General features: G+C 36.0%; 4 protein-coding genes across 5 annotated transcripts in view; 1 reads left to right on the top strand and 3 right to left on the bottom strand.

Moving 5' to 3' along the window:
- Window positions 1-1,261: 1,261 nt before the first annotated feature.
- Window positions 1,262-12,470, top strand: LOC110111330 (probable inactive receptor kinase At5g10020). The gene is made up of 3 exons (XM_020843143.2): window positions 1,262-2,432; window positions 9,742-11,322; window positions 11,716-12,470. Exons 1-3 carry the CDS (start codon window positions 1,496-1,498, stop codon window positions 12,291-12,293), a joined length of 3,096 nt encoding a protein of 1,031 aa, XP_020698802.1. The 5' UTR covers window positions 1,262-1,495; the 3' UTR covers window positions 12,294-12,470.
- A 1,056-nt stretch (window positions 12,471-13,526) lies between these two features.
- LOC110111322 (pentatricopeptide repeat-containing protein At4g19191, mitochondrial) lies at window positions 13,527-15,619 on the bottom strand. Its single transcript, XM_020843135.2, has one exon. It carries the CDS (start codon window positions 15,584-15,586, stop codon window positions 13,637-13,639), a length of 1,950 nt encoding a protein of 649 aa, XP_020698794.1. The 5' UTR covers window positions 15,587-15,619; the 3' UTR covers window positions 13,527-13,636.
- A 772-nt stretch (window positions 15,620-16,391) lies between these two features.
- LOC110111318 (dnaJ-like protein MG002) lies at window positions 16,392-21,254 on the bottom strand. The gene is made up of 5 exons (XM_020843128.2): window positions 20,900-21,254; window positions 20,700-20,774; window positions 20,099-20,238; window positions 16,936-17,073; window positions 16,392-16,858 (listed from the first exon to the last, which is right to left on the bottom strand). Exons 1-5 carry the CDS (start codon window positions 21,162-21,164, stop codon window positions 16,634-16,636), a joined length of 843 nt encoding a protein of 280 aa, XP_020698787.1. The 5' UTR covers window positions 21,165-21,254; the 3' UTR covers window positions 16,392-16,633.
- Window positions 21,255-23,191: 1,937 nt separating this feature from the next.
- Window positions 23,192-25,585, bottom strand: part of LOC110111316 (UBP1-associated protein 2A) — a 36,611-nt gene continuing 34,217 nt past the window's right edge. The window contains exon 2 of one of the 2 annotated variants that reach the window (XM_028700071.1): window positions 23,192-23,554. The gene's annotated coding sequence lies outside the window, so the exon portion shown is untranslated. Of the gene's footprint in view, window positions 23,572-25,585 lie in introns of both variants that reach the window. The other variant, XM_028700079.1, reaches the window with a different exon arrangement.

Raw genomic sequence — 25,585 nt, forward strand, 5'->3', positions numbered from 1 at the left:
GTTTTCTTTAATGTAAATTATTTGATTTAACTCATGTGACTATATATGAATCATTTATGGTCATGAAGTATATAGCTAGCACTCTTTGTAGTTGCACTACCGGCTTTTGTTTTTGAGTGAGGAGAATTTTGGTCATGTTAGGAAAATATTATCGCCGATTTCTATTTTCTACGCAGTTTATTCCGACGGTCTTGAAACCGTCAGAAAACTACTGGAAAATTGAGTCCGTTGTGATTTGGTTGTCAGCTTGTCAAGCAACAAAGATTGTGCGATGATGATTGTAGGTTGTAATCATTAAATCAACAGATTGGTTTTTAAAGTTCTTTAGATCTCTAAGCTCTTTCTAATATCATTTATTTTGTATACTTAAAATATTACCAATTTATAATGTTTTGAATTGAAAATTTAGTAATTTAATCCAAATCTCCAAATGTTTCATGGAATAACACATATTATTTATTTCAATGATAGGTAATTCCTTTGATGTTTAAGTGCTTTAAAATGAAGATATGTTAGGCTCTTTAGATTCCTATTGTCAAATTATCATTTCAAGCACATAAGAATTGAAGATCGACTCATCCATCAAATACTATCACATCAATTTTTATTGTACTTCAAATATTTGATTCGAGCTCATTTGAACTCGGATTAAAACACTAATGTTATTATATTTGCTCAATTGAATAATTATTTTGACAAAAAAAATTTGTTGAAATCTAAGTTCTATGGTCATAAATTTAATTTTGAAAGTTTTTAGCTTAAATATTATATCATTGATTAAATTGATTTTCTAGTGATGCATCATATATATATTAATAATTTAACACAATATTAATAAATTTTATAATATAAAATAGATATTATTAATTATTTAACAATAGCATAACAACTATACAAAATTTTTAAATATTATAATTTAAATTATACATTATCCAGATATTAACATAAATCTCCCAAAATTTATGTTATATTATAAATTTGTAATAAAAAATTGGTATTCTATAATAAAATCATTTAGATAATATTAAATGAATATTATGAAAATATATTATATAAATAATGTTTTTGTAAAAATTCAATCATCAAATAATTATTAAATTTCATCGTCTCAAACGACTTGAATGAATGCAAATTATTGGATGAGATTCTTTTACTAAAATTAATTTTCAGATTCTCCATTTATTAAATTTCGAGAATAGGGACAGGACTGTAAGAAAACATGGGGATAAAAAGGACCACTGGCCACTCATCATGTGCGGCTGTGGAGGGGGAATTTGTATAGTTTCCAAAGCCACTTTCTTGTCCTCTACAGTCTCTACGCTGTTCCTCTACATTTCTTCGTCTTCTTCTTCTTCAAAGAATTCATCCCTACAAGCCTCTCTCTCTCTCGCTCTCTCTCTACCTCTTTAACAGAAGAAGAGCCATTTGCTCCTTTTTCCGTTCCCTTCTTCTTCCTTTATCTTTCCATTTCTGCTTTAGGGTTTCGCTACCCTCCATGGCGGCGCACTCCTGCTTTCTTCTCCTCCTGCTCCTGTCCTTCTCGGTGCTAACGCAGGCGCAGGTTTCTTCGGACACTCTGTCGTTGCTGGAGTTCAAGAAGGGCATTGCTGACGATCCCACCGGCGTGGTCCGTAGCAGTTGGAGCCCGGTGGCATGGGGGTCTGCGGCGGCGGTAGACTCCTGCCCGCGCTCATGGCACGGGGTTTCATGCGACGACTCTGGTTCCGTCGTCACCGTCGCTCTTGTTGGACTCGGCCTTTCCGGTGAAATCAAGTTCAACACCATTACAGGCATGAGGGCGCTTCAGAACCTCAGCCTAGCGGGCAATTTATTCACTGGTCGCCTCGTGCCAGCAATTGGGGCAATGACCTCGCTGCAGCACCTCGATTTGTCTGTGAACCGTTTCTACGGCCCGATCCCGGGGAAAATAACCAACCTATGGAGCCTTGTTCATCTTAATCTCTCGTGGAACGGGTTCAAGGGCGGATTCCCTGCGGGGATCCAGAATCTCCAGCAGCTGCGGGTGCTTGACCTGCGATCCAATGAGCTATGGGGAGAGGTCGGTGCAATGCTGTCGGAGCTGAGGAATGTGGAACATGTGGATCTTAGCAGCAACAATTTCTATGGTGGTTTGTTCATGGATTCGAGCAACCTCTCGAGTTTGGGCAACACGGCAAAATACATGAATCTTAGTTTTAATCAGTTAAGTGGGAGGTTCTTTTCGAATGATTCCATGAAGGTCTTTAAGAGTCTTGAAGTCTTGGATTTGGGTCAGAATCGGCTCATTGGGGAGCTCCCTTCCTTTGCTTCCCTATATAATTTGAAGGTCCTTCGTGCTAGAAACAATCTGCTGACTGGGCCGATACCCGAGGATCTGTTTGGGGATGCAATGCAGCTGATGGATCTTGATCTCAGCGGGAATGGATTTACAGGTGAATGCCGTTACGTTTAGAATTTGTGCTGTTCATCGTAGTTTTGAGTATACTTGGCGGCTGTTTGACGGGGGAAGTGATTGCGACATTGCATCATCGACTATTTCGTATTTTTATGATATTTTGATTTTGATTGTGAAGTGAAAAAAATCTATATTGCTCAGCCCATAAACTTTTAAAAAAATAAATCTTGATATGTTGGAGTAAATGGATAAAATAGTGCGCAGACTACACACATGCGGACATCTAGTTTGTGCTTATACAATAGCTATTTACAAGCTCTTGGTTGCGGTTGGCACCTTCCTTTAACATTTACTAAATTTCTCCATTAAAAGAGAGAGAGAGAGAACTTATTATCCTATTTGATTGTATTGGACCTTTTTTTTCGGCAGTTGATCACGACTTTGCATGATTTCTTATCGCTTACTTCGATGACCATTTGATTGTGATGTTAGATGGAGCCAGTTTTAGGAAAAATGCTATATTTTCCAACCTAAAACTTAAAAAAAAGGTTTGATTTGTTGGCACTAAGAGAGAGAAAGAGAGGGAGATGGAGATAGAAAGCTTAATGCCTCCATATGAATTTGTATTCCACCGATCTAATTTTTAACAACTAATCAAGATGTTTTTTGAGCTATAGGATTACACATTTTGTTACTCTGGTTCGTGTTAAACTAAGAGTAAATATTCTGCAAAATTTTTTACAACAAGCTAGGGATGGATAATGTTTTCCCACTTCACTCTTTTTAATATTTTGTCCTCATTGAGTAACGCATGGCTAATATTATGGATAATATTGAGTAATATATTACCTGCCTAAAAATTAAACACAAGTCATCACATAAGAAACACAAAATCCACAATTACATAATGCATTGGAATACGTGTTTTTTTTATTAATATTTATGTGTTGAATTTTTGTTAACTTTTGAGTGATTAAGCATTACTCTCTAATATTTTTCCTATAATTGGTATTGTAGTGAACTTTTGATTTCATAATGAACATGTGGTTTTTACTAAATAATTCTATGTTCCAATTTTGAAACTTCCAGCAATTATAAAAAGGAGTTGGATGGATGATTTTCTATATGATAGTCCAATGATGCTTGGTTTTTATTGTTAGTTGTTTTTTCAATTATAGAAATTTTGATGATATTTTGCTATTCTTATGTTTGATAAAGCTTGAACTAAACTTCAAGTTTGAGATGTTTTGCTTGAATTTCACCATAATGTTTTTTTTTTTTTCATTTTTAATAACATGTTCCATGACCTTCGTCTTGTGCCTTTATGCATGATTTCAGTTGTTCTTTTTTGAGATTTCTATTAGCTATCATTTTTGTTGATTGAAATCTCAAACTATTGTAAATGATAATAAAGCTTAGTTCGGTTAAATTTAGGAATACTAATATAGATACAAGTTTGTAGGTGGTTGCAATACAAATATTGGTGATGAAATGGGAAGTGGAGAAATTTATAATAGATCAGAGAAACAATTATGATCTTGAAGGATGTTAGCATGAATTGAAATGTAAGTGTTAACCTAGATGTTATTATGGGGATGTTTTGTTGCATGTATTTAAAATTTAGGGGACTTTTAAATGAAATGTATTTGGAATATATTGAATTTGGAATGCAAGTATTTGAAGCTTATGTGTTTGGTTAGAATTAATAAAAAATAGTCTAAAAAAAAAACTAGGGCGCAAGATGGATGGCGACGGAGCTCGTAGGAGAGGCATTGAGGGGTGCTTGCATCAGGAGCTCATGGGGGAGGCATCCGCATGAGCTCATGGATTCAGGGATTGACGTCAGCTTGCAGAGGTAGGGATCAATGAGAGCTCGTGCGGGAAAGGATCGATAGGAGCTTGCGAGGGTAGGGTTTGATAAGGGCTCTTGGGACAAGGAATAAAAAGGAGATAATGAGGGTAAGCATCACTGTCACAAGGATGAGTAAATGCATGAAGTGAGGATTTGGAATTTGAACAATTTTGATTAGTTTAAAATACCTCAAAAATGAACTAGAGGCTATTTTTTATATTTCTAAAAATTTTAAGAAAAATAAACATCCTTAATTAATTAATATATATATATATATATATATAGAAGACAGTGGTGAGACCTGCAATGCTTTATAGTGCAGAATGTTGGCCAATAAAATTGAAGCATAATATTAAGTTAAGTGTTGTAGAGATGAGGATGCTCAGATGGGTGAGTGGCTTTACTCTTAGAGACATGATACAAAATGAGCATTACTTGAAAAGATTGGTGTGGCTCCAGTGGAAGATAAGATTAGAGAGAGTCACTTTAGATGGTTTGGTGACATAAAACGGTAGCCGTTCGATTACCCCGTTAGGAACGTAGATGTATTAGATTTGACTTATGTTAAGAAAGTAGAGGTAGACTTAAAAATACTTGGTTAGGAAATATTAGAAATGACCTTTCTTTATTAGAGATTTAAGTGAGAATTTGACTCTTAATAAGACAAAATGGAGAAAAAAGATTCATATTGCCGACCCCCACATAGTGGAATAAAGGCTTGATATTATTGTTATTCTCAAAATTTTATTCAGCATTTCTTTTTCTTGAAACCAAACACAAAAATAAAGTAGAATGGAATGCAAGCCACTTATAATTATTTCGACTAAGTAGCCCCTATAAGTGGATAATATTAGTTTGTTTTCGGTAAAAAAAAAGATGCATGTAATGGTGCAAGGAAGTGGAAGGTTTAGGCAAAAAGACATCTATTTTAAATTATGACATGTGAATTGAGAGAAATGGCATGGAACTGCCATTTCAAGGAAATGGTGATAGAATATGGTTGTACTACATAGTTATTCATAACTATTTTAGGTGTTATGTGTTTGCTTGAAGAAAGGGAAAAGAAGCCTTGTGAATTGAGAGGCAAAATTGGAAATTATTCTGTCAATGAAATGCTGGTGGAACATAACTATGTTATGGATTTATTCATGGATGTTTTTAAGGTGTAATGTATTTGCTTAAAGAAAGGAAAAAAAAAAACTCTGTTGTATCAGCATGTTGATGGATACAGGATAATGAGTTAGTAGCCACGTCACCTTTTCTTCTAGTTACAAGGCAGTTGATGAGTTGAAAATCCTATAACTTAAATATGATGCATCTTCTCACACCTGACTTGCATGCTCGTTCATTATACTTGAAGTTGCTTAGTCATTATTTTCCTATTACTTGTTTGTGTATTTATTTTATGTCGCCTTTTTCATAATATTAGTAGAATCAAGGGGTAACACACTTGCACATAGAGTTATCCTATGTCCTATGTACCCTCCATTGTTGCAAGGGAATAAGGGATAGTCTCAACTCTATGCGGTTATATTGACTGAGCAACATCATGTCAGCTAAATAAAGGTTCTAGCAGGTATTCAAGCTATATTACTGCAATTCAGGGATGTAGCACCAAAAGACTTGCCTGAACAATTACCACCACCAAGAGCCATCCAAGATCATTGATTTCATCTCAGGCTTCAATTTTCCCACCACTGGGAAACTTAATTATTGCTCTAATTCCATTCTTTGGGGTTCATAGCTCCCACTTAGGGTGTAGACATGAAGTTCTGGTATCAATCACTTATCCTGAGTTGTTTGTCTTCATAACAATAGAGTTTCCACAGTACCAAGCTGCAATAATCTCTCTTGGTAGCTCTATAACCACATTTTATAATAAGATAGTGGGGAGACAATTTTTAGCATTGTTTAGATGGTGGCTCAAAAGCATAAGGTCTTTTTACTTGTGGCACTTTCATGTGTGAAGCTTTTCCTAATGGTTTTCAACGCCACATGACTGTCATGTCCCGACCTAATACAACCCACTAACCTGAAGCATATCGTATCGTGTCGAGACCATGACAACGGACTTAATTCCTCCCAAGACCAAATTGGAAAATTTTCTTATTTAATTTTCTTCAATATTCACAACGCAGAGCCTTTCTAATTCATCATATATGAACAATAACAAAAACATCAGTATCATTTTATTTCATTTCATCAAATTGTATTATTAAAAAATAATATACATCAATTATGACAATCTCTTTTCCACCAAAACAATGAACACGCCCATAACTGCAAAAGATTAACCCATATAAGAAACATACATAGAATTAGGAACTCAACCAGGATCAACGACTTTTATCAATAGATTTTACTAAATAAGGTTCGTACCATTTTTTGAAAACACGTGTATATAACATATGATGAGAAAGCACTTGCTTAGTAGGTTATTGAAACCTACTCTACTGAGTTGAATATGCTCTTGTAAAACAACTTATATGCCATCCTATGTTATATGAACAATAAGACATGTTCAAAACAAATTATTTTAATGTTTGTATTACACAGTGTATCTATCAGTTCTTTATCAGTATTAAACAAGCGTCAATAATTGATATGTATTAGTAGCAACAATTTAAAAAGTGATTGAACATGATGTTATAATAAAAATCACATCACATTTACTTGAATATGAAATCAGTATTTGAAATAACATAACATATAATAGTACATTCATATTTTTACTATGCCTTCTTATACTTCCACTTCCTTATGCCTCCCATTTTTCTTTACGTCTCCTTATACCCCACTTCCACTTATATCACTATTTGTATATATTTTATTTTCGCCCCTTATACATCTACCTCCACTTATACCTCCACTTGTTTATTTCACATATGTTCAAACCGTCAAACATATCTTACGTACAAATGGAGAATTATATATAAATCATTTCACATATGTTCAAACCGTCAAACATATCTTACGTACAAATGGAGGATTATACATAAATGAGTGCATAGGCTCTTATAACTCTACTTGTAATGTACATATAACATCCGCCACATTCCTTAATATTTCTCTCTTTCTCCCTCTTCTCCACACATTTCAATCACATGAACATTCGAACATAAGCACTTTCAATATGTATTAGCAATACGTAACATGATACATAAATACATAAAATTTCACATGTATGATAAAATTTAATGCTTTTGGGGGATTTACTTGTATACACATTCAACATTTGCAAAATATGAAACTATTCATGAACAACATTTATAAAATCATTTCGCGGCATGTATCATTTTATAACACTTTCTATCAATGTCAAAATATTTATTGAAACATATAAAATGCCACACAATAAAAAATTAATTGGTGAAAATTTAGGTTTTTTTTGTTAACATGACCAAAATATTTTATTCTATTATCCCGCTACCCCCTGGCGGGGTTCGACCTGCCCGGTCAGGTCGCGGGGTCAAGGGGCAGCGCCCCTGCAGGGGTTTCCGGGGGAACAAAATTTTATTGTAAGAGTAATTTTGAAGTTATGTTTGTTTTTAAAGTTCGTAAGTTGTTTGTATGGGAAGATATCGAGTGGTACCGAGTATGTACCTAGCAGTACCGAGCATATATTGAGCAGTACCGAGCATGTACTGAGCAGTACCGAGCATGTACTGAGCAGTACCGAGCATGTACTGAGCGGTACCGAGCATATATTGAGCAGTACCAAGCATGTACTTAGCGGTACCGAGCATGTACTTAGCGGTACCGAGCATATATTAAGCGGTACCGAGCATGTACTGAATGGTACCGAGCATATATTCAGCAATACCGAGCATGTATTGAGTGGTACTGAGCATGTACCTAGTGGTACCGAGCATGTACATTAGTTTTTCAACAATGAAGAGAAGAGATGGCGAAATCCACTTACAGGTCTTGGCTCTCTTGGGCGCAGAAGGTGCTCTGTTTGGCCTTGATTGCGAACTTTGCCTCGGATGACCGCAAAAGTCACGCAAGAATGAAGGAATGAGAAAGACGAGATCTGCTTGGCCTCGGCTCGAGCACAGATGATGAAGGAACGAGAGGCGAAGGCAGCGGGCTCCGTTTGGCGTCGACTGCGAGCTCTCCCGGTCCGCCCTAGAAGATTCTTTCGTGGATCGGAAAAATAGGGCTTCTAGTTCGCAGAAAAGGCTAAATAGAACGAACGATTTTATCATTTAATAACCGGACACGCGTGTCCGATTTTAATTTTAATTTTTTAAATTGCGACACTCCAATGCCGTGTCGGACACGTGTCCATGCCGTGTCTGACCCATGTCCGTGTCCGACACTGCATACCCTCTTTAAGAGGCGTGTCGGTGCATCATAGATTGCACAAGATTCAAAGTGACAAGTAATAAATTGGATGAAATAGAATTAAAATCCAAATATTATGAAAAAAATAATATTAAATATAGAAATTACATAAAAGTATCATATAACATCAAGTTCAACTCCAAATTTTATTTTTTATTAATTCTCTACTCATTTACATTTAATTCTTAATGAAAGATGAAATAGTTGGCAACAACTTAGGAATTATCTGCACTGTCATCACTGAGATGGTCTTTATCTGAGTTGTTGCATAATAAATTGGTATATTTGCTGCCTCATTTGGTAGAGTCGAATGCCTCCCAATGTGCTTTTTTTATTTATTTCAATCATATTCATTTTTTAGAAATAATTTCATCAACATAAATATGAGATTAACGCTCCAAAATTTTTAGGGTGGTTGTGTGCAGCTTTCAAGTAATTATTGGTGACGACTATGACGGTGTTGGCTACGGTGAAGGCCGCGGGATAGAGGTAGAGACAATCGAGAGGAAGTTATTGTGCTCGAATGTGCATGAAGGCGTGATTTATGTTAGTTTTAACAAAAAAAGTATACAAATAGGGTGAGGCGTAAGCCTCACGCTAGCGAGGCGAGGCGTGCCTTAGCCAAGCTGAGGCGTAATCCTCGAGGCATTTTTCACTAGAATTGCACTGAGGCGGGCCTCATATTGCGCAATTTTAAACAATGGCTGCATTGACTAATAGAGAGGGCAACACTTCCTAGGAGAGTTTTTTTTATTCTCAAATAGAGAGTTTGAAGACGTAGCACCACCATTCTAGTGTCATAATCCACCAAGAAAAAAACACTTAAACTCATAAAGTTTCCAAAAATGCTAATAATACACTAGACTTATTAGATTCGGTTTCATGTCTTCACATTGAGACCCATCATTGCATACGAGGTCATTATAACTCCATTTCTTCCTTTCTCCCCTTTTCGTCACACATCTCTAGCAAATGAACATAGGACCATAAACACTTTGAACATGTAGTAGCAATATATAACATGATATAGAAATACAAAATTAACTTTTTTACTCTCATGACTGATAATTGCATGAGCCATCTTTTAATTCATTACTTCAATTTCCTGATTAATGACCTTTTTTCTTACCTAGTGTTATTTATGCAGGAAGCATCGAAACTGTCAGTTCTTCAAGTTTGAATTTCTTGGACCTTTCTTCAAATTCATTATCAGGCCATTTACCCTCAAATCTTGCTCGCTGCATGTCTGTGGATTTGAGTAAGAATATGCTCTCAGGAGATCTCGTAGCAATGCAAAATTGGGGTTCTACATTGGAGGTTATCAAGTTGAGCTCAAATGATCTGTCAGGCTCTCTACCTTCAGCATTAGGAAGACACCCGAAGCTATCTATAGTTGATCTTAGTCTAAACAAACTTACCGGGTCCGTGCTTCCAAGCTTTTTCACCTCATTAACTTTGACATTTTTGAATCTATCAGGAAACCACTTTAATGGATCAATTCCACTTCAAACTTCACACCCAGCAGAATCATTGGCTCTATCTTCGTATAATCATTTACAAAGCCTTGATTTATCTAACAATTCATTGTATGGTTCCTTACCTCATGAAATCAGTAGTATGCCAAGCCTTAAAGTTCTGATTCTTGGAAAAAATTCATTATCTGGGGAACTGCCTGTTGAAATAAGCAAGCTTGGTGGATTGGAAGTTCTCGACCTCTCTCACAATCATTTCAATGGAAGGATTCCAAATATGCTTCAGCCAGATCTCAAGCTATTTAATGTTTCCTATAATGAACTTTCTGGTGAAATACCTCGAAGTTTGTTGAAGTTTCCAAAGTCATCATTCCTTCCTGGAAACGCTTTGCTGGTCTTCCCCGACCACATTTCTTTGGGGAATAATAACAGTGCAGTTAATGCAAACATGAGTCAGCATAATCGCTCAAAGGCTAGCATTAGAATTGCACTTGTTGTTGGTTCAGTTGGAGTTGTGATACTAATATTCTTCTTGTTCATCGCATTCCAAAAGACAAGGTCCCAAGAATTTTGTCTGAAGAGTGGATTTAGAGGACAAGTCACCGGACTAGATGTCAAGGGTATATTTGGTCATCCCAACAGATTCAGAGCTTCAAAAGATGATCCTTCTCCAACTTCAGTGAGTTTTTCAAATGACCATTTACTGACCTCTACTTCTCGATCAATATCTGCACAGAAGGATTTATTAACGGAGTCAATGGAATTCAGTTATCCAGATTCCAGGGGCACTGCTGTGGAACCAGCAACTGGTCTTCCAATGATGGAATGCAAATCTTCTCCCGGTTCTCCTTTGTCTTCCTCACCCCATTTTCTTGATTCACATATATCTGAGCATCCAGTGTTGTTGGAAGTATATTCACCTGATAGGTTTTCAGGAGAACTATTTTTTTTGGATCTCTCTCGAACATTTACTGCCGAAGAATTATCAAGAGCTCCTGCTGAAGTTCTTGGGAGAAGCAGTCATGGAACATCATATAAAGCAACCTTGGATAGTGGTCATATATTGACTGTCAAATGGCTGCGAGCAGGCCTCGTCAAACATAAAAAGGAGTTCGCTAAAGAAGCCAAAAGAGTTGGAACCATCAGACATCCAAATATCGTCTCATGGAGGGGCTATTATTGGGGTCCAAGAGACAAAGAAAGATTAATTGTTTTAGACTATATCTTTGGGGATAGTTTGGCACTCTATCTATATGGTAAGTTCTATTTTAATGACCTTCTTTATTACTTTTCTAAGTAAAGATTATAGAAGTTTTTGCTTGTGTTTCTTCTTTGTGCTTCTTTATTTTAATTGTTTTTTTTTTACTAATATTTCTGCGTGAAATGGTTCTCTTTGGTTCAGGGTTTTTTTTTTCACCCTAATGTTTAGATGCTTATTTTCATTTTATTTGGCAACATTTTGTCTGAAGAAAGTAATTCTTTTGTGAAAATGGATGAGAAAGCAAATCTAGGCTAAAAGTTTAGTGAAGTTTTGAAATTTTTATCAACACTTCAATATAAACAACAAATTGCATCATCACTTCTTTAACACTTTTATTGTTTTCTTAATATACTATTACGCTCACTCGTGTATTTATTTCTTTCATCAGAGTCTACACCAAATAGATACGCCAGGTTATCAGTCAGGCAGAGGCTAAAAGTAGCCATTGATGTAGCTCGCTGTTTGTATCATCTTCACAATGACAGAAAATTACCCCATGGTAATCTGAAACCAACAAATATACTCTTGACCGGTCCAGATCTTACAGCCAAACTTACGGACTATGGTCTTCACCGTCTTCTAACACCTAGCAGCATTGCAGAGCAAATGTTAAACCTTGGAGCTCTTGGCTATCGAGCACCTGAACTGGCTACAAACAAACCCTTTCCATCATTCAAGGCTGATGTTTATTCCTTTGGCGTAATATTGATGGAGTTGCTGACAAGAAAAAGTGCCGGCGACATAATTTCAGGCCAGTCTGGTGCGATCGACCTCGTCGATTGGGTCCAAATGTGCGCGAGAGAAGGGCGAGGAACAGATTGTTTTGACAGATATATTGCAGGCTTGGAGGAAGCACCAAGTGTAATGGATCAACTTCTTGCTGTATCACTAAAATGTATTCTTCCTGTAAATGAGAGGCCTAACATCCAGACCATATTCCAAGACCTTAGTTACATAACAATTTGATATTCTTGTACATTTTTTCTTTTTTTTTGAAATTTAACTTGCTGGAAAGCTGGTTTTTCAATGACAGTGTAAAAAGACTGATCCATTGATTGATTAGTCTAATTTCTGTCTGCATTAAGTTGAAGAGGATTAATATTACTAACTTTCTGTTGTATATGAGTCAAGATGTCTTGTCAATAGTTATATATGCTTGTGATGTTTGACGATTATTGTTGACCTCTATTTGCGCTTGACGATAGATTCAAGCATATGCAATGAGAACGATAACCAACTAACATGACGATGTAGAACGAGTTCAAAGTTCTATGGCGATTGATATCATTCAAATGTCTATTATTCGATGAAATGGATTGCGTTGATGCATCCAATATTGAAAATATCAAAGAACACTCTTAAGATGCATGAGAAACAAAAAAATTATATAATTTGATTCATATCTTTATTTTATTTTTTTAATTATTATATTTTGATTTAACTGAAGATAAATATGTGAAACAAATTATCACAAAAATAAAAACTAAAGAAAATTTGCTAAATCATGGATATATGTCGAATTACTAATCAACATCGACTATCATCAGTGAGTTCTTCAGGTAAAAAACCCTACTTGGCCGATGAATACTCCTTGTAAATTAGGAAAAATTATTACGTTCGGCGTCCGAATTCGTCCGGAGGTGAATCCGGAGGCGCCACATCACTCGGGGCCCAGTGCTTCCGGGTGACGTGGCGCATCCGGATTCGCCTCCAGATGGTCCAGACATCGCACATAATAAGCTTTCCAGAAGTTTTTTTTGGAGAATAGCCTTGATTGATGGAGGATTTTGTGAGTCATTCAAGCAAGTTCAACAGGTCAATATTGAGGGCCTGGTTAAGGAGTTTTTATTTGGTCCGGTGCAAGGACCTAGAGGAAGGTTCGGTTTTGCCTAAAAAAGTGCAAATACCGAGTTTTTTGAAAAAATACCGAGTTTTTAAAAAAACTCGGTATTTGCACTTTTTCACCTATTTTTGGCTATAAAACCGAACCTTCCTCTACATCCAGTGAAAGGACCTAATAATTGCTCCTGGTTAAGAGTTTATCTTGGCGCAAATTCATGAGATTTGATTCTGAGTCACCCAATGTTGAGGGCCTTCAGTTTGCCAAGTTCGAAATTATAGCGATGAAGCCGGTTAATTATTACACTTGGTTTCGACGTCTTCTCCATGGCTATGCAGACGAATCCTTAAAGCAGCAGCAGCAGAATAACTAGCTAGAGCTTCCATTTTCAAAATGAGATTCATCTTTACAGTTCAAGTTGCCCTGCGTTTTGGTTGCTATCAGCTTGTTCACCAAAGACGTAATGATGCTACAACAATGAAAATAAGTCCTCCATTTTTTGTTCCATTTTCAAATGAAAACCCAGGCTATCTAAAACTTCATATACGATAGAACCTTCAGGGTGAACTCTATCATCTACAAAGAATGAATGACCCTTTCCATTCACCTGTACAATACTCTGACCTCCTGATTTCTTCAACCCCTTCCTTCTCATCATCGCCCTTACCTTCGCCACACCCTCCCACCTCTCCTTCGAAGCATAAATGTTAGCCATTGCAACATAAGGGACAGCAACATTTGAATCCAACTCAAATAAACGGCTTGCTGCATACTCACCAACTTCAGTCTCCTGGTGAATAATGCAAGAACCAAGAAGAGCACCCCAGACACCACAATCAGGTTCAATAGGCATCTTCCTGATAAATTCCAATGCCTCCATTACTTTCCCTCTCCTCCCAAGTAGATCAACCATACAAGCATAGTGTTCTAATCTTGGTTCGACAGAAAAACGCTTTGTCATCGTATCAAACAACTCCCTTCCTCTTTCAAGTAATCCTCCGTGAGTGCATGCTTGAAGCACACAAAGGAAAGTTACATGGTTTGGCTTGAACTTCTGCTCAAGCATCAGGGAAAAGAGTCTCAAACCTTCTTCAAAATCACCATTCATGGCGTAACCGGCGATTAAGGCTGTCCAAGAAACAACATTTCTCCCTTTCATGCTCTCGAAAACTCTTCTTGCATCTGAAATGCTTCCACATTTGGCATACATATCAATTAGTCCATTACAGACCATGACATTCTCCATAAGCTTGTTATTCAACATCACATAACTTTCCATTGATCTACCAAATTCAACGAAGCCAGTCAGGCTACAAGCTGACAGAATGGCAACCACTGTGACGGCATCAGCTCTCTCACCTGTGCTCTCCATTTCATGAAACAAATTTATAACCTCAATGATATCACCTGCTTTGCAATATCCACTGATGATTGCAGTCCATGATACACAATTTCTGTCAGTCATGCCATCAAAACAGTATCTTGCAGCTATCACATCACAGGATTTGGAGTAAAGTGAAATCAGAGTATTCGAAACACTGATGTCTAAATCAAACCCTACTTTGATGACTAGAGAATGAATGAGCTTTCCAAGAATTAAATCTTCAGAATGGCCAAATGCCGAGAGCAAGCTAAGAAAGGTGCTCAAATCAGGCCGAATGCCATCTTGGCACATCCATTTGAAGTAAGAAGCAACTTCAAAAGACCAACCAAGATATCCAAAGCCTGCAATCATGGAGTTCCACGACACAACCGACTTTGTATCTTGGGGAATCTCTCTGAATACTGATTCAGCTGAGCCCAAATCCTCACATTTGGCATAGGATGCTATCAAAGTATTGGAAACAGAAACATTATATCCAAAGCCAATTCTGATTCCAATGGAGTGAACAGCTCTCAGAAGGCCTAATGCATCTTGTTTTTGAGCGCAAGACTGAGCCAAGCTTATGATAGTTATCGAATCAGGCTTTATTTCATCCAATCTCATTTTCTGAAAAAGACAGAAGACTCTTTCATGCGAACCCATATATCCAGCCAAACCAATGATAATAGCATTCCAAGCGACGACATCTCTGTGGGGCATTTCATCGAACACATGCTCTGCATGATTCAGAAGCCGGGCTTTAGCGTATAAATCGACCAATGCGGTGGCAACGAAGACATCGCAGGAGAAGGGAGATTTGAGGATATGGGTATGGATCATTTGGGGTAGATCAACATTTGAAAGCTTAGCGCAGGCTTTGAGAAGAAAGGGGAAGGTTAGATGATCAGGGTGGATACCGGCAAGCTTCATGCGCCGGTAGATGAGGAGAGCTTCACCGTGGAGGCCATTGCCGACAGTTGCTCTGATGTTTGAATTCCAGAATGCAACGGTCGATTGATTTAAAAAATAGTTGAGAGGTCTAGATGACCAAGGCATATCTTCATCGCATCAATAATGGGTTCTAAAAATCGGGTCATTTTAAATATAGAAAAAATTAATCTGAGACCTTCCATGTTATTTATTTTTATTATTTAAAATTCTATTAAATTAAATTATGAAATTATACCATATAATTACTTTTTATGATAATATAATTTTATTTTTTATAGCATATGACCATTATCCGCCTGTTTGAATCTAGTTATTAAATTATTAGGATCATCATTCCTTCCTAATGTTTATGTTTATGTGAGTGAAATGAGCAGAGAAGTAGTTGGTGGAGGTAACAGGAAGAATTTGCTTTATGCTAAAAAATTTCTTTAAAAATTATTTTAAGACAGTACGAATTTCATCCCAAACTAACGCTTCGTTTTGGGAAGGCTTTTTTATTGTTTATATTTTTTCTCATAATTTATTTTATAAAATTTTTATCTTAATTTCTATATTAATAATGTATCTTCAATAAAATGTATCTAAAATTAATAACCTGTTTTTTGATTTTTTAAAAAATAATAATAATAGCGGATAAACAATACGATGCCAATATTTACGTCGCACTATTCACATGCACCCCATTAGAATTTTTTTAGCGTTCCAATTAAGCAACCAAGCGACACTATAAAGCCCTTTGAAGTTCAGCTGGAGAAGCTCTAATTTGCTTCAAACAAAATAAAAAAAAATTTCGTGATAAGCGTTGAGTGTAGAATATGACCATATTTTATCATTTTTCTTATTCCACAATTACAAGAATTCTTCTCAGATCAAAAACCAACTCAAGAAAGGAGAAGATGAAAGCAGTAAGTACTTTGAAATTGATATTAACATTCCAAATACCCAAATCTAAATAAATAATAAAGACAGAGAGACTAAGATAATTTATCTGAGTGACCAATCACTTCTCTATAAGTTATAGAACTAAATTTCTAATACTTTCATCTATTTTCTATACTTTTGATGTATGAAATAATATATACATTTGCGTCGTTTGCATTTTCATAAGACAAAATAAAGGATTTATATCTACAGAAAATGCCAATTGGCATATTAAACCACCTCATCATCATCATCATCATCATCATTGGTGTCAAGCTCAAGCCCCTCTGCTGCTAATAACTGATTGATCACATTTTTCTTCTCTTGCTCAGACTTTCTGCGCATCAAATCCCTCTTCTTGAGAACAAGTGTATGTCTCCTCAATGTATTATTCATATATTCCTTCGATGCCGCCTTCTCTTTAGCTAAGATCCGTCTCTCTTCATCGGGATCAATCTGACGGCCAACTCGCATGCATTAGTTTATTATCCAATCAATCTGACGGCCACAAATGTAGAGGGAAGTCGCTATACCTTTGAGCGAGAGAGACGACGTACACGAATATTCAACTCACGCTGTTGTTGTTCCGCCCAAGCGGCAATAGCCATATCGCCTCTCTGGTCAAAAGCTCTTCTTTTTTTCATCAACCATTCCGCCCATGCTTCAGAAGCCTGACAGAAATGAAGCACTTAACAATGTAAAAAATATCTGAGAAAAGCAAAAAGCATCTTCATTTTATTTTATTTTTTTACTTACAGCGGCTTTCCGGTACAAAAAAATAATTTTTTGTACTAAAAAGATGCTTTATGAAGTAGTAAGAAAGCCGGTTCCAAACGAAGCCTAAGTCTTTCATTTGAGATGGCTTTTTACTGTTTCATAAAGCAGCTTTTGAGTACAAAAATTAAAATTTTTATGCTATAAAACTGCTTTAAAAAGCAGAAAGAAAGTAGTCTCAAACAAAACCTAAATAAACAAACCGCACATACACTCAACACAGTCAGTTCTTACGAACTATTCTTAAGATCAGCTTACAAACACAGGATTTACTTTTATCTTTTGTTATGGTAATCTGTTCAGGCATGCCAAGAGTTCATTACAACCATGCTTGTCATGAGAGCAATGCAAAGACTATGAAGCTTGGAACAAACATTTAAACTCACTTGAAGATATGATAAAATTCCCGTGACTTAATTTGAAATCAATATCTTAGGCATTTGAAATCACATAATTATCATGGATGTCCTATCATTACACATATGAACATAGATCTTATCCTATCATATTAGGATGAGCCATTTCATTAAAATGGTTCATATTAGTATATTACAATCATTACTGTGCCTATCATTCGAATCAATGTCAACCCAATAGTATCATAATTCAACGCCAGGTAAGACCGACGCTTATAACTATGATTGGAGTGAATATTCATTGGATGATTGCAAGCCTTATAATGGCTATGCAAATGAAGTTTCAATCCATCATCATCCAAATCTAACATGGCATAATAGCATATCTTATCACCACTGATTTCTCAAAGTCAAGACTCAATGATGCTCTTTAATATAAACCTATCATAATTAGAAATTTCGAGTAACTCCAAAATTACTTATACTATTCAGTGTTATATTGTGCATATATTTAACAATTGTAACTTACCCATCAACAAACACATCCATTATGATTTAGAACTTGGAACCAAACCAAAACAACCTTGAAAAGTAGAAGCCTATGATGCACCGAAACTTCTCCACAATAAGGTATCCAGTGTTGGATACGTGTCAGACACAGACAAGTGCCTGATAGACTGGGATATACGTTAAACACGACACAAATGCGTCTGAATTAAATAATATTTTAGAAATACACTTCTGTGAAATATTTTGATTTAAACTTTTTTAATAAAATAAATTTTATTACTTGATAAAAACTCAAAATAGCTAGATCAACCCTATTCCTATCCTGACCCGCTCAATCCTCGCTCCATCTCGATCCGCAGATGAAGGTTCAACCGCAGCTAGGGTTGTTAGCGCGATTTGGGTGAACTATCTACGCTCAACGACGAGGAAGATGCAAGAAGGAGAAAATCTCCTGCTCCATTCACAATTTCGACATCACATAACTCCAGCAACAGCGGGCATCAATGAGAAATTCTCTCCATCTTCTTAGGTCGGCCCGCAAGTTCTTTGCTTCACGAGAAACTTTAGTGGCAACGCAGTCTCTAAATTAGGTAATGTAAGAGGCATTTTATGCTTTTCACTTTTTCAAGCGTGAAATACTACTAAATTTTCTTAGGGTACATAAAGAAATGCATTTTAGATTTTCTTTCTGATTTTTCTTAATGAAATATCTATTAATCTCAATGTGCTTTGCTCTATGAAATTATGTTGGGTTATGAGTGATGTTTATTATTGAAGTGTTATCACTTATCACAGTACAATTTTATAGGCTCTTTTCACTTGAGTTTAGATGATTTTTAAGCTTTAGGGTTTAGGTTTAAACTCAATTAATGTATATGAACTAGCTTATTTCAGTTCCTACTAGTTTAATATAATTTAGGAATGCATCGTAAGCTCTAAATCTATCCATACAAAGGATTTCAAGCTTGTATTAGAAAACTTAATTAGAATATTGAATTGAATGTTTACTTAATTTCTAAGCACTAATAAAAAATTATAGTGTCCTATATTTTCAATAATTAATATATCTCACGTCTGTGTCATGTCATATCCGCATCACCGTGTTCGTGTTAGGTGCAACATAGGTAGAAGCCGAAACTAAATCAATGAAAATGAAATTGAGAATCACAACATTTCATTCAATTTGAATTTTGAAAAATAATAAAAATCATTTGGAAGGATTTAATTATGCTAAAATCAACTCTTTAGTTGCATTTGTTTTGGTTTTACATTATTTAATAGTAGAGGTTTTAATCTATAAATTTGAGAGATTAGATGGCTCAAGACGTATCATGTCTGTCATGATTAGATTTGGTTCAATTTTTATTGGTTAATCACAATCAAACCCTAAACCAAATGGGACGAATTCATTTATGCAATTTACAGATTGATATTAAACCAAAGCCAAAACCATCCAAATCAAATAAATCTTTTTTTTTTTTGTTGTAAAACTTGTTGGTTTTAAGAGTGATTTAGAACCGCAAGATATAGACTAAATGCCAATCCTTTATATTGTACTAATAAATGCACAAAATATTTGATCACTCTAAATTTGTTAGAAATCGATCTCACGCACCTAAAGGTATATATAAACCATATTTTTAATCCTTAATTCTCATGAAATTAACTCTCATAGTATTTGTTCATTATACTCTTATAAAATCAACAAAAATAAAATTACGATAGATTCCTTGGCTTTAAATGATCACCTTAGCACCAAAATCGTATCCATAATATTCCTCAGCGCATATATCTCCAAAAAAAAAGAAAGAGGAAAACCCTAACACAATCAATCCCAATTCAAAAGACAAGAAAAGATGGCTCATGTTACGCAACTAAACAACAGTAAAACTTCCATTAGAATCAAGAAATGAACCCATTTTTTCAACGAATATTAAATTATCAATAAAATATTCTCATTTATTATGTTATCCATTATGAATCAGAGAGACGTTTGCTTTAACTCCAAATTCCAAGAACATCATTAAACATTTACATGACTAACAAATTAAAATACCTTCATAGGGTTGACACGATGATCTCTATCATATGTACCACGCTTTTCCTGATCCATCAGAAGCTCATACGCTGCTTGAATTTTAATGAATCGAGCTTCAGCTGTTTCTCCTTTCTCAAGCGTCCCCCTCCCATCATAAACTGTTAAGAGAATAATAAATGAGTTCATAATGTTGAAGAAAAACAAAACAATGCTGGCAATGTCAACTAGTTTGTTGAAGATGCTCTATTAAATAACAAAAGGTTCCTTCTAATATAATGCAAAACATTTATATATCAAATCCCACTTTTGGGTCATTCTTTTCATTTTGATAACAGAAAAGTAAAATTATGAGCTCTTGAGCGATCATAAACGAGCTACTCAGCTTGGCATATGAAATAAGACGATTAACACTTTTTTCTAGACAGTCGTGTGAGTTTATGACAGGCAAACAAAACCAGAAATGGATTTATTAGGAGCAACAACTGCAATCTGAAGGATGCAGGCACAGGAGTAGCAACAATTGAAAAAAATTGCATACCAAACATATGAAAAATGTGCCAATTTTATGCCAACTGACTGCAGTAAGATGAAGAATCAAGTTCAGATCATAGAAGCACACCATCAGGGTGATAGAACTTGGCCAGCCTCCTATACGCGATCTTGATTTTCTCCTCACTGGCATCTATCTCCAACTCTACAAATCTCATCAGAACAAGAATGTATCAACAGTAAGCATCATCATATGACAAGTCAATAACCTTCTTAAAACATATACTATTTTGAGTGCGCAATTGAGCTGCAATTATCCAAGACAATTACCGAGAGTATCGTAAGGAGATTTCTCGGAATTCCAATTAGATACCCTAGTTATAGTCCTCTTGGAATTGGTGCGAGAAGCGTGTGACATTCTAGGAAGATCGTCAACTAAAAAGGCGGCGGAGGGGGAAGAATAGATGGGACTGGGAGCTCGGAGGCTGGGGTTCCGTGTGGCTGCAGAAAACCCCAGTCGAGCGTGGACGCGGCAACGGGTGATGAAGGAAGAAACGACCGCGTCTGGGAAGCAGATCGCTCTCAGGCTGTTCATTCTGGAAGCAGATGCAAGGCCACGAAATAATTTCTCCAGGGTTAGGGTTTCACTCTTGCAGAGAGAGAAGAGAGAAGAGAGAAGAGAGAGAGAGTGGCGTGTGGGAACCTCAAAATGGCAAAGAGACGAAGAATGGCCGGTCGTTCTTCCAGTTTGATGCGTCGCCACAAAAATGCTGTTCGCTGTTTTGTATGAACCAGATTTCAAAAGAAAAAAAAATAGCGAAGAATTGACATAAAATCAAGATTAATTACACTTATTTGTAAAATAAAATAATTTATTGTCTTTATTTTGTAATCTTTTAAAATTTCCCTAAAAAATTATTGTCGCTAGTTTTAAATTGATGCAAAAGAAATCAAAAAATAAAATTAGAAATTCAGGTTCTGTGAATCCGGTGCAATGGGAAAATTATTACGTGCGAGCCCGGATTCACAAATTACAGACCTGATCGTCTCTCCTTTAAAAAAGGCTTTAAAAATCTGTCCACTAAATTCACAAATTATGACATCAATCTCAAAGCACTGATCAGATCATTATCGTAACTGGCTAGCTGCTATTGCTTATAGTATTGGAGAAGGTTTTGGTCTTCGGAGAAAAGCTGCACGCAAGTTTGGTTCTCATTTTCAGAAGCAATCACAGCTCAATGACTTTTATCAATATTAGAACTTTGATTCAGAGATGTTATGATGTTGACTATTACATTTAAACTTTAAATCCTAAAAATTAAAAAAATACATAAAAAAAAATCTAACAACTAAAATACAATCTGTTCACCTTATTGTTTCATTTGATTTTAAGATTTCATTTGAGATAACTTTCTTATCGCTTCTTGAAATAACTTTTTAGTAAAAAATTCAAATTTTTTGCACCAAAAAAATTGCTTTAAGAAGCAGTAAAAAAATCAGTACAGACAAAACCTAAGCCTATCTAATGACTATACCAGCTTTCTTCGATTGATGCATCAAATAATGATTTGACCGAACACAAATCTTGATGAAAAATTAAATGGGAAACTTTCAGATTTAAATTAAAAATTGTCTAAACCTCAAATTAAAAAAGCTTATCATGGAACTGAACTTCTTGATGAGATGGAACCATATGATATCAAAAGTGGTCCAATTTGTTAATCAATGAGCCCAATTTAAGCACTTCAAGCATAATAAAATTAGAATGACAATAATTAGATCAATAAATGATCATCAAATTTTACATGCTTACAATCAAATCGAGTGTCTCAAAACAAGCTCAAAATTATCTAATTCCAACATCATTTAGGAACCGAAATACTAAAGGAACAATATACTATAGGGGGAATCAATACTAATTGTCCAATAGAGTGTTTCAAATTTTGATTATAATTTCAAAGCGTGCCACTTTGAAATATTTATAAATAAGTAATAGTAGATTTTCTTAATCAAAATCATTATTGAGTCTAACAACAAACTCAAACACCATTTCTCTTTCCACAAATAGCTTAAGAATAATCTCATCATAGCAACATATAATCTTGAAATCTTAATAATAATCCAATTCAAGCCATCATTGCATCAAAAAACTAAGAAACATCAAAAAGCCATCATTGTTAAAATCTTAATTTGAATCTCATAAACGAGAGCAATAATCTTCACTTTTGAGTAGTATGTTTGTTTGATGTCGTTTGAAACTTCATTTGCCTGTTTATAAAAGAACTTTTAAAACAAACTATCATAAAATGAGATCAAAGAACTTTTAAAACAAACTATCAAAATAAATTTCCTAAACAACAGAAGACTAAAACATGTTTTTTGGAGGACAGGATATTGGTTGGCATATCTCCATAGTGCAGTGTCAAAAGAAAGCTTCAAGATCACAACCATCTAAAGTGGACTGTTCCAGTCACTTTGCATCAATTTCCTGCCCCTAAAAGAGCATTCAACCGCCTTAGCTGGGCAGGAAGAGACCCAAAACCGGTACAGGCAGGAAGGCTTAAATACAAGTCTAGTGCAAGAGAAACAAGGATGTTTACGAAAAAGAACCTGAAGGCAGACTTAAGAAATGAATGTGTACATAAGAATTTGATTTAAATAATGCCAACATTTAAATCTGTAATGTGTTTTTTTTTTCAAGTTCTGTTAATAGAACAGCAAGCAACAAAGGATCAAGATGCAACCACTTCTCACATGCAAAACAAGATTAAATGATGCCAACATTTCAAGGATGGTAGGATGGTTCCAACCAGATGGTAATAATCTCCTAAAATTTCATTCAATGCCGCCGCTAAGTTTAACTAAAAGAACATTCATACAAACGAAGCTTTGAGCTAGAATGCATGTCATAGATTGCTCTTTGTTGTAGCCATATTTACGAAGTGCTCCACCACCTCAAATCTCGTCAGTTACAATCCAAGTCGCCTTTGTGATCAATTTGGCTAAAATTGTGTTAGTTAGAGCAAACCGAAAATTATACATCAAATCATAATTCGTCATGAATCTCAAAGCAAACAAAAGATTATGCTTATAAACAAGATTTAAAATTGCGCAATGCGGAACTGAGTAGTTTTCTGTTCATAAGGTGAAGCATAAGCCTCAAGGTGTTTTGACATACGAGCCGCACAACCCAAAAATTATGAAAAGTTAAAATGAAGGATATTTGTGAAATAATATGTTACAAAATAACATATTAACATTCTAATGTACTAAGAAATAACAAATTGATGTATATATAAAGTAATAAATTGTGCAAGATGCAAAACAACAAATAACAAATTGCACAAAATAGGACTAAATATATCAAATCGAAGTTACACATTAACTAAATTTATCACAAAATTAACTCATTCATTCCTAGTTTCCTATTGTTCAATATTGAACTTCTAAAGATAAAATTAACAATATAATAACAAAATAAAAGTCTTCAGAACTAGCATGACCCAAAGGGTCTTCATTGGAATCATTGTCATAGCAAATAGTTTTCTCGCTTGTCTTATCCTCAGTAGTGGAGTTCATGGTCTCTAAATCCTAAGTTTTTTAAACATTAATAATCAACCAAAAATGAATAATTAAAACACGGGGGAAACATGGAGGAATCATAACAATCATTATACTGGAGGAGGAAGAAATTATTGGGGCGATGGCGATCCTAGGGAGAGGAAGTTGAAGATGTCGGTATTCGAAAGGAATGATGCTAGTGGTTGAGTGTATCGCGTGGAGAGATTTTGTGGTGAATGGGGTGAGAGAGGATGAGAAGCTTACGACCGTAGGGCTATATTTGTAGGGGTTATGTTTGGAGGGGAAAGCCCTCGCGGCTATGTTTGGAGGGGAAAGCCCTTGCTAGGTTCTAATGAAGGGAGGCTAGATACCCAATCTGCTCGTAAGAGGAGTTTAAGGATTGCTTGTTGGAATATTTTTGAGCTATTCGGAAAGGAGACCTACACAAGCAATTCCTTGCCTTGACACATCAGGGGGCATGGAGTATAGGGAAAGGCTTGAGTCGCTATTAGGGTGGTTGAAGGAAATTTCAGAGGAGATATTGGAGGAAAATTTCATGAAAGGTCTCAAACTTGACATACGGGCAGACCTCTGATTGTTGAGGCCGAGGGAATTGAAGGACACCATGGAGCTAGCCTAGATAGCGGAGAACTGGAGGCAGATGGAGGGGGCCAACATCAGCAAAGTCACTAGAGTTTGCTACGGAAACCCCTTAACTTCCTTGGCACCGAAGACTCGGGCTATGTCATTTCAACGAGAGGCACCAAGGAAGAAGACTAAGAGAGATTTCCCTAGAGCCAACTTCAAGAGCTTCACAGAGGCAAAGGTGCAGGACAAAAAAGCGAACGGTTTGTGCTTCCAATGCGATGAGAGGTATGCACCCGGCCATCGGTGCAAGGACTGCACACTCCAAGTCCTTATGGTTAGTGAGAAGGTCGAGATCGACAATGAGTTGGATGAGAAAGCAAAAGAGGGAGGGTAGCACCTACACCTTGATGTAGTGGAAGTGTCCCTTAACTCAGTGGTGAGATTTACCCCAAATCACACCATGAAGGTGAGGGGGAAAATCAAGGAGCGGCCAATGGTGATTTTGGTGGATAGCAGAGCCACACATAACTTCATCTCAATCAGGCCATGAGCCAATTGGGTTTTAAGTTGGAGGGGATTTGCAGAAGGTTGGTGCTGATACTCCAGGGCATACATATAGTGGAGAATTTTGTTCCTTTTGATTTGGGGAGCACTTATGTGATTTTGGAAATGAAATCGTTACATACGATCAGGGAGACGAAGGTAGACTCGAAATCTTTGACTATGAAGATTCATGTAGAGGGGAAGATAGCGGGGTTGCAAGGCCTGTGCAGAGCCCTGGTTTCAATCAAAACCATGGTCACGGCGATACAAGGAGCAGAGCTGGGCTACTTGGTGGAGATACATAATTTAAAAGAGTTGAGAGGG

This window comes from Dendrobium catenatum, unplaced genomic scaffold (genome assembly GCF_001605985.2).
Source record: "Dendrobium catenatum unplaced genomic scaffold, ASM160598v2 fragScaff_scaffold_133, whole genome shotgun sequence".
In the NCBI taxonomy this organism is placed as follows: domain Eukaryota; kingdom Viridiplantae; phylum Streptophyta; class Magnoliopsida; order Asparagales; family Orchidaceae; genus Dendrobium; species Dendrobium catenatum.

Bases quoted from the DNA above. Each gene is read 5' to 3' on its own strand.
- LOC110111330 (XM_020843143.2), top strand. From the start codon at position 1,496: ATGGCGGCGCACTCCTGCTTTCTTCTCCTCCTGCTCCTGTCCTTCTCG. The intron at 2,433-9,741 runs GTGAATGCCGTT...TTATTTATGCAG, and splicing joins CAGCGGGAATGGATTTACAG to GAAGCATCGAAACTGTCAGT. The intron at 11,323-11,715 runs GTAAGTTCTATT...TTCTTTCATCAG, and splicing joins TTTGGCACTCTATCTATATG to AGTCTACACCAAATAGATAC.
- LOC110111322 (XM_020843135.2), bottom strand. From the start codon at position 15,586: ATGCCTTGGTCATCTAGACCTCTCAACTATTTTTTAAATCAATCGACC.
- LOC110111318 (XM_020843128.2), bottom strand. From the start codon at position 21,164: ATGAACAGCCTGAGAGCGATCTGCTTCCCAGACGCGGTCGTTTCTTCC. The intron at 20,775-20,899 runs GTAATTGTCTTG...TGAGATTTGTAG, and splicing joins ATCTCCTTACGATACTCTCG to AGTTGGAGATAGATGCCAGT. The intron at 17,074-20,098 runs GTATTTTAATTT...CATTTCTGTCAG, and splicing joins ATCGTGTCAACCCTATGAAG to GCTTCTGAAGCATGGGCGGA.